A 9,550-nucleotide genomic window follows, 5' to 3' on the forward strand; every position below is an offset into this window, starting at 1 on the left:
ATGATGGCCATCAACATTCAACCTCTTTGTGATGCAATATAAGTAACCGAACTATGACCAAAAGAACAATATATGCAAATCAATTCCCGAAAACATTGATGCTAACACTTCAAGAATTCTGTATCCCCCAAATACTCAGAAATATTCCTTTTCTTGCAATGCATAAGATCAGCACAAGAACGAGAATTTGCATGTATATGATTATTTAAAAACCAATTGCCAGAACTCGATAAATGTGTGCAGTTCTACATCCTAAGATAGAGATATCAAAATCCAATGGATTAAGTTATTACATTACAATAAAATCAGTCTGAACACAAGGTACGACAACCAATTACTCTTTTTGAGTAAATCATACGAATGATAACCAGACAAAGTAAAGAGGAAGCATTAATGGATGAAGCAGGGCTTTCAAGAGAAACTTCAATTATTTCAAATATCTTTAAACGCCACGAACATGTCACCATTGATGTAATCGTTATCAACCAAGCTGACCAAAAAATAATTTCTTTGCACCTGCATGACCATAAAAATAAAAAATAAAAAAAAGGAAAAATATAGAGAAAAAAATTGAAGCAGTCCGGAGAATGACCAATATATGATAAAATTATAGGATAATATGAGAACTCTGACCTCTTCAAGTAATTTTGCGGATGGATCGCCTTCTGGATAGAGCTTCGCCCATCCTTTTGACCACGTTTCAAATGCTTCATCTTTCCATACAATGAAGCTGGCAGGATCCACAATGGTTGGTTGTATAATCTCCTTTGCTGGAAAGACTCCCCATGTCACCGCATTCACATCAGTTTGGTTGACATTGGAAAACCAGGTTCCGTCTTTATTGACGGCCATGTAGGTGAGGAGCGGGAAAGATTTGCATTTCTCAACCAAAGCGTTCAACTTCTGTGGAGAACAGAAAAATTCCAAGTATGCCTTTTGATAAACGTATCCACCAGGTCCACCCCATCCTGCAAAATCAAAATTAAATGCAAGAATAAGCAGGTGTTTTGAAATAACTCATTTATTGGGAATCTGGGATCTTTGAATTTTATTCATCACAGAAGTGTCCTTCTTTTGTTGGGCGGTATAAGAAAATACAGTGAATGATATAAGAGGATAATAACAGGGATAGAATGGCAATCAGACACATTTTTAGGAAATATGGAAGTTTCAATTGTAAATCTGATTTGAGGTTACATATTAACAGCATATAAGGACGCAGTCTAGAAAATTTAGTCCACCCAAATGGAATCATTATACTCCCATCACACTATATTGGCCTTATATAACACATAAAATCCAGAAAATTGTGTTCAATATCTTGAATGACACAGCAAAAGTCAACACTAATATATTGTTAAAAGAGAATATATCTTAAGATTGAAATTTATATGTAGAAAAAAAAAATACCTCTAAGGTCATATGTCCATATTTGAGATGATTCAGACAAAAAGAGGCTAGCTGATTCAATGTCTACCTACTTGACGAAGTAGCCCATTCTTCTTATCGATCAACTACCCCACAATCTAAGACAAATTGGTATGGACAGAAATGGAAGAGGATTCCTTCTAGGCCTGCCTTTTCCTTTCATATTCATGGTAGCAAATTTGAGAGAGGGTGGAAAGAAAATGTGCTATAAATGTCCCCGTCTTGGGTATAGGGGTTAATCAAAACCCATTTTTTGCAAGAAGAAGAACTGCCAAGAAACATCAATTCTGTTCAAGTTCTCAGCAGCTTGATCATCGACTCAGCTTTGCTCATCATCAAAGATGCATCAATCAATCTATAAATGATGTCGACCATAGTGGAGATCAATGAATTGGAGTAGAATTTGATTGGTTTCTTTCAGGGGGAAGCGGTATAAGGTTAAAAATGGATAGCCCTCATATGCATCTTCCCCAATCTGACATGATCCAATGATAAGGAGTAGGCTTGGGAATTGGAATCTTAAGTTTCTTCTCTCTTCCACAAGTATTACCAGAAATTGAACAGGAAAGAAAACTCCATTTCACTCTCATATCTCATCTAAACAAAATAATATAAAATTAAATTAACTTCTCTTCGCTTTTTCTTTTCTTCACTAGTGAACTCTTCCATCGTGTGTTTTAATTTAGTACACGAATCTTGTGCACTCCATTGCTTCACAATTTTTATTCACTGAATGCAGGTATCTTTAACATTTATGCAGCCTTGAACCTAATTTAACTTTATACAACAAGGTAATTTAACTGCAGACATTCAAATGTTGATGGCTTCATATATTGCTTGAATACGTATACATAATATCTCCAAATTAACAAATGAACACAAATGAGAGAAAGGAAAAGACGGAATATTACCAACAGTTGGAGAATCAGACTTTGCACCATTAACTGCTGGTTGGCTGTTGATGGTGAGAAAACCTTTCAAGTTTATGTTACCAAGTTGTTCGTTAATGATCTTTGTCTCTGGCTGAAGCCCGTCTAGTTCGGACCAAGGACTACTTCTCAGTTTCCCAAGACAGAACTTCATAAATTTCTGATGAATGAAAACTTCCATAAGGACCAGCTTTCATAACCACTAGATTTTAAATAACAGATTCTAGACAGAAAACCATACCTCGTAAATATCTGTGACATTTTTCAAAGGAACAACCCATTCTTCATGAAGTTTCTTATCGCGTGATCGTGGTCGCATGAACTGTTGGGAAATTGAGGATTGGATCAGATATTAATAACTTTACCTCTTTGCAGGAAAATAAGAAGAAAATCAACTGTGCGATCATGAAGAAAGGATAGTATTTTGTGGAGAAATAGTAACACTCAAGTTGCACGAAGCTACATTTCGAGAAATCAGTAAAAGAGGGTGAAAATAAAAGAAAATTTGAATAGAGAATAAGAATTTGAAGGTTCATTTATCATTTGGCCAATTTTATTAAATAATTACGCAGCAATATAGAGGTCGCAATATTTATACAAAAAAAGGGTTTGGATGATTAATTGAGGCTCTATTGTTGAAGTGATGGTCTTCCCACTTCATTTAGACCATCTCCAACCCTGCATCAAAATTTGAGATAAGTTTTGCACCATATTGCATCAAATTTTGTGCCAAATTAAAAATCATCTCCAACCCAATATACCAAAATTATACCAAATGAACATTGTTCATTGTTTCTTTCATTTTTTCATTCCTAACAATTTATTTATCTCAAACATTATTTACTTTATTACGACAAATAATTACGTTTGGTTAACGAATATATTGAATTCATTCCTTAATTATTATTGATTACAGGATTGAGGCCCCATTTGGGAGTGATTTTGAGAATTGATTTTTTGAACACTATGAGAAAAGTGGGGGCCACCTGTAAGAAAAGAAGTCAAACTTTATGGCTAGAACAGTGAAATAACGTTAAAAAAATCAATTTTTTGGGAGTGAAAAATCACTCCCAAACGGCCCTTGAAATTTATTACAAATGCACATAACATTATAATGATGATGATGATGATGATGATACGTTGTATAACAAAAAATGGACACAAGTACTCTTAACAAAAAAATTTATACAAAATGGAAAAGAAAGACAAAAAGGACATTAACCATTTTGTATCAAAAATGGTACAAAAGTATGGTGTTAGGTTGGAGCAAGTTTGCATCCTTTTTTGGTACAAAATGGTGCTTTGAGATGTTGGCCATCTCCAATACTATCCCAAAACACCATTTTTGCACCATAAAATAGTGTATACCATAGTTTGCACCATTTGGTGCAAAATGGTGCAAGTGAATAGTGTTGCATCCATCGAAACTTTAATAATATAATCAATAATAATTAAGAATTTTTTAATTTAGTAATTATTTTCGTTAATTTACTAATTATTTATAATAAATTAATAATAGTATCAACAATTTAACGTAATACATAAACCAAGTGAATAATTTAGTAATCAATGATAATTCCATATTTTCGTTAATTAATGTAATTATTTATTTAGTATTTATGTAATTGTAAAATAAATAATTTTTTCAAATAAATAAATATTCTAAATTCGAAAAAATGAAGAAAATGATTAAACAATGTTCATTTAGTATAAGTTTTGGTGTAATAGGTTGGAGATGATTTTTAGTTAAATACAAGATTTGGTGTAAAACTTACCTTAAATTTTGGTATAGCGTTGGAGATGATCTAACATCATTCTTTGTACCATTTTTTGGTGCAAAGTGTTGTTTTGGGATAGCATTGGAGAGGGCCAAAAAATGTGCAAACTCTCCAACATGCATCATAATTTGCACCATTTTTTTATTATTATTATTTTTTTTTTTTGTTGTTGCAAAAATGGTGTTTCAGGATAGTATTGGACATAGCTAAAAAATGGTGAAAAGTATGGTCCTAAATTGGAGAGAGTTCACTCCATTTTTTATGCAAAATGGTGTTTTAAGATATCATTGGCAATGGCCAAAAAATGGTACAGAGTATGGTGCTCGGTTGGAGAGAGTTTGTATCATTTTTTGCCATCTCCAATGCTATCCCAAAATACCATTGGTAAAAAATGGTGAAAGCTTTCCCCAACCGAGCACCATACTTTGCACCATTTTTTGGCCATCCAAAAAAGGTACAAAGTATGATGCTACATTGGAGAGAGTTTGCACCATTTTTGTGCAAAATGATGTTTTGGGATAACATTGAAGATAACAAAAAAAATGGCGTAAAGTATGGTGCTAGATTAGATGGAGCAAAATGGGGTTTTAGGATATCATTAGAGATGGGTGCAAACTTTTTCCAACCTAGTACCATACTTTGCACATTTTTTTGGTACAAAAAGGTGTTTTGGTATAACATTAGGAGATGGTTAAAAAATAGTTCAAAATATAGTACTAGATTGGAGAGAGTTTGCACAATTTTTGTGCAAAATGGTGTTTTGGGATAGCATTGGAGATTGCCAAAAAAATGGTTCAAATTCTCTCCAACCTAGCACCAATTTTTGTGTAAAATGATGTTTTGGATAGTATTGGAGATGGCCAAAAAATGATTCAAAGCATCACTTGGTTGGAGAAAGATGCTATTTCCAACTTAGTACCATACTTTGCACCATTTTTTGAATGCAAAATTTTGTTTTGCGATAGCATTGGAGATGGCCAAAAAAAAGGTGCAGACTTTTTTCAATCTAGCACCATACTTTACACCAAAATGATTAATATCCTTTTTGCCCCTTTTTTAATTTTGTATCAAATTTTTTTAATGGTATTTGTTTTTTATTATACAACAAATTATAATAATTATTGTTACTATTACTATTATGTGCATTTGTAATAAATTTTAATGATATGATCAATTATAATTAATGAATAAATTCAATATTAATGAATTCAATATTTTTATTAACAAAACGTAATTATTTATTTAGTAATTTGTGTCGTAAAAAAATAAATAAATAAATTGTTAAGAATGAAAAAATGAAGAAAATGATGAAACTTTTGTGTGTGTGTGTATGTGTGTGTGTGATTTTTGATGTATTGAGTTGAATATGATTTTTTGTTTGGTGCAAGATTTAGTGCAATATGCAAAACTTACCTTAACCCAATTTATTGATCTTAGTAATCCTCTGATCCATTTTCTAAGTTGTCACCATCACTTGACTGATTTATACAAAAAGAGGCTCTAGCAAGCTATATTTAGATATTTGTAAATCATTACATTCTTGGTAACCGAGGAAATTATATTAATTAATCAAAAAAAATAGGAAAATAGTTGAGCTTGGTGACTGGCTAAGATATAGTGTCATAGTGGTCTAATTCTCTGGAGTTGCAGTTCAATTAACTGTCCCCCGTGAGCTGTGCAGCATGCCAGGAATTATTGGGGAGACATTTCTAGATTGCAAAGATATAGGCTATTGTCAAGATAGAACCCATATACTACCCTTTTCGTGTTTGCCACGGAAGCTCACTACCATGGCATCAGACTAGCAAAAACGCAAAACCACTAAAATCGCCGTAGTGTGATAAACAATAGATTGTGCTTGCACAAAGACTACAAATCAAAGGGCTAGGGTGCAATCATTTGTACTTGCCTGATAATCAGTGAGGGCTCCATATGATGCATTTCGAGAATCTCCCCATCGTCCATTTGGGTATTGCTCCCAACCTATAGTCCGTGAGATGTAGCTTTTTGGACGATTAGCCCTATAGTAATAGCAACAACAGATCATATGAGTACATATTTTCAGTAACTACAGAACTATATGGCATCTACTAGAAGAGCCAATTGCATTATATACCAGAATATAGGACGAACATCTTCCTTGACACGGAAAATATTTGTGGGACGTCTCCAAGGCAAGGACCTTGAAATTTTCGATTCCTCGATCAGCCCAAGATTCTGCATGTGCAAGTCCATATAAGTTCATATTATATGTGCAATAAGCATATCAATGATACTTTCAGGTTGAAGCTGCACAGTTGACTAAACCAACCATCAATATTGCCAGTGCAGATTTTTCCATGTTTAACGTGTAAAGATGCAATGTTTTGATCCCACTAGCCAAAATCTTCTTGCACATTTCTGTTCCAAGGTGAATTCCATATGCCTTAACAGCTTCTTCATTGTCCTTGATGGGATCCAAAGCAGCTGTAATCTCATCGGGTATCTACAATATGTCAATAGAAAATAATTAAGTATATGCATTAACGGCATAAGCACCTTAGAAATCCTTGAGGTTCCATATTTTCTCTAGTAAACAAAACATGTAAGAGAAAGAACACTACAAGGAAAACGCGAACTATCACGTGGTCAACAAAATATCAGACCTATACAATAATCAAATTCCACGGTGATTATTAGATAAGAAGGTTATCCCTGTGATAGAAGCATGGCAAGGATACACAAAATCAAATTAACATTATGTTGAAAAGGCAGATCGATGGGTTGAAAGAAAGAAACTAGATGAGAAAACAGTAGTAGATTTCAAAGGAGATGCTCTATTCGACCTTAATAACTAATAAATTTCATATGATAAGAGGTGGAAAGAGAGTGAATTGATGGATTCAGCTGGAAGTTCTACTAAAGCATACTCTTAACATGCAATACAATTCTCCAGATGACTCTTCCAAAGCCTAGTCTCAACCTCCAATTTCCTTTCATTCACTTCTAACAGATTGTGAGTACGAATGAACAGAACCATGTTAAGATGGTGAAAGAGCCACGTAACTGGAGATGTGTTGGTTCTGTGATAATATTGAACTAATCATAGACGGTCATTAAGATATATGTTACCTTAACATAATTGTGATAGCAATGGATTTTCTTTAAATAACAGAAAGAACAAAGATCAAAAAACCAGAATCTAATTGTAGAGTAAAATTATCTGCCTGTCAAGTTTCTTGTTTTTTAAAGATATTATGCCCCAGTATGGTAGAGATTCTTTAAAACTCATTTTTCTCAAACTAATTTTCAACCACACATTCTCCTAATAAAATAATTTTGCACGCAAACCCATTTTCCTACTTTTTAACACACATTCTCGGAAAAAAAAATTGCTTTTCGCAAAATTTATTCTCAAAAAGTCTACATCGAGCAAGCTCTATATACATATATGAAAATGAACTACCTGAACTCTGTACAAAAATAATTTCCTGGCTTCTCAACAGCTAGCAATTTAACATGAAATATAGGCCAACATAGTTATATGAAATTGGTGCGGTTGATATCTTGACAGCTTACCTAGTTTTACCAAGTACGGTGCATACCTTAGTTTTACAAAAACCAGTCATCCGGATGAAGCCCTTGTAATTGTTGATGGGCATAATCCCTGGAACAATGGGACAGGTAATTCCAATTTGACGACAGTCATTGACAAATTTAAGAAAAATATCGGTATCATAGAAGAGTTGGGTTATAATAACTTCGCCACCAGCATCAACCTGAAGTAGAAAAGTCCATAAAAATGGGAATATGAAATTCTAATCATCACATATTCACATTCTTTTCATTCAAAGATAATTACTAATATTTTGGGAAGAATGGAACAACCTTTTTCTTAAGATAAGCAAGTTCATTCTCATACGCCTCTTCCGTAACCACTCCATTTTGAATCACATCAGGATGTCCCTCTGAAAAAAAAAAAAGTATACATTATAAACAAAGTCCACTAGGATATTTGAATTCTTGGAGCATAGCAATATTGAATAGTACTTATATATAATGCATATGTAGTTCATAAACAAAAGAAGCAATTTGTATCATTGTTCAAGCTACTTCTAAACTAAGAATCAAGAAATGATCACAGCGAAAATGAGCAAGATAAGAAAATAACTTTGCGTTAGATGCTTTCGTAGAGAGAAAATGAGTCTGTAACCCAACCTGGATAACCAGCAACAGTGATCCCAAAGTAATCACCATATTGGGCACGGATATGCTTCACCTGCAAACAAACAGACAATCAATCAAACACATAATTAGCCACTTCCCAACGAGATACAACTAAAGCAAAAGGGCAAAATTTCGCATAAAAATGTACTAAACAATGAAGTAGAAACAAAATGAGCTTAAAACCAATCAGATCTACAGATTCCGTACACAATAGAGGTGAAAATGAGACACTTACAAGGTCGAGAGCGCAGGCGAACCCACCCTCAACCTTGACGAACTTGTCCTGGCCGTGAGGGGGGTCACCGCGTAAAGCAAGGACATTCTGTATCCCTTTCGACTTGATAGTAGATAGCGCGTTGTCAATCTTCTCAACAGGCATGTTTGTGCAGGTAAGATGCATCATAGTCTCCACACACACCATGTTCTGCATCCTGTTAGAAATCTCCAGCGTCAGGTCCGCCGTGGAACCACCAGCTCCCCATGTTATATCGCAGAACGACGGGTTGTGCACCACCATCCGCTCCATTCTCTCGAAGAGATTGTCGACGCCATCCTCCGTCTTGGGCGGGAAAAACTCGAAGGAAAACACAACCCTGTTCGCATCATTAGCTGCCGCATCCCGGATCTTCTCTATAACCTTCATTTTCTACGATTACTATTACAAATTCAATCAAAATTTCAAGTAATTGCTCAGTAATATGATCTGGGTAGGCTCAGGCTGCCAACAAATCTCACAAATTACTGAGAATTCGATCAGATCTACAATGTGTGGAAGAATTTGAGTGTGGTGGGGAATATATACGGAAATGAGCCAACTAATCTACCAACTTTTTTGCTATGCTCCCCCCTCTGCTTTGCCGCGATTGGATTGGTAATAGTAGAAGAGGTGGGTGTGGGTAAAGAAGTATAGATCCATTTTACTGGGCCCCACGTTTCCCAACCACCCCCGAGGAATTTCGTTTTCCACTACTCGCCAACTTCCGATTTATCGTCATCGCTATTTTTAGAAACAGTGAAACCTTCACCCATCTCCATTATATAATCTATGAGTTCTGCTTCTGAGCCAAGCTCAGAAACAGGGTAAAAAACAGGGGGCTGAGGTGGTCCAGATCCCATACATTTTTTTTTTTCAGATTCGACGGCCGAGGTGCAAACACTTCGGCACCCTGTTTTTTGGCCTGGACAAGAGGCATTTTCGATAATCTATTT

General features: G+C 34.8%; 1 protein-coding gene across 1 annotated transcript; it reads right to left on the reverse strand.

The window, feature by feature from the left end:
• Positions 1-176: 176 nt before the first annotated feature.
• LOC111381659 (probable methylenetetrahydrofolate reductase) lies at positions 177-9,205 on the reverse strand. The gene is made up of 11 exons (XM_023005460.1): positions 8,577-9,205; positions 8,333-8,393; positions 8,003-8,082; positions 7,720-7,893; positions 6,447-6,620; positions 6,252-6,352; positions 6,045-6,156; positions 2,599-2,679; positions 2,340-2,517; positions 634-968; positions 177-516 (listed from the first exon to the last, which is right to left on the reverse strand). Exons 1-11 carry the CDS (start codon positions 8,982-8,984, stop codon positions 433-435), a joined length of 1,788 nt encoding a protein of 595 aa, XP_022861228.1. The 5' UTR covers positions 8,985-9,205; the 3' UTR covers positions 177-432.
• Positions 9,206-9,550: the final 345 nt, after the last annotated feature.

This window comes from Olea europaea, unplaced genomic scaffold, assembly GCF_002742605.1.
Source record: "Olea europaea var. sylvestris unplaced genomic scaffold, O_europaea_v1 scaffold2350, whole genome shotgun sequence".
Lineage (NCBI taxonomy): Eukaryota > Viridiplantae > Streptophyta > Magnoliopsida > Lamiales > Oleaceae > Olea > Olea europaea.

Bases quoted from the DNA above. Each gene is read 5' to 3' on its own strand.
- LOC111381659 (XM_023005460.1), bottom strand. From the start codon at position 8,984: ATGAAGGTTATAGAGAAGATCCGGGATGCGGCAGCTAATGATGCGAAC. The intron at 7,894-8,002 runs GTTGTTCCATTC...TTTCTACTTCAG, and splicing joins TTGCTTATCTTAAGAAAAAG to GTTGATGCTGGTGGCGAAGT. The intron at 6,353-6,446 runs GTTGGTTTAGTC...TTGCACATGCAG, and splicing joins CTGCACTGGCAATATTGATG to AATCTTGGGCTGATCGAGGA.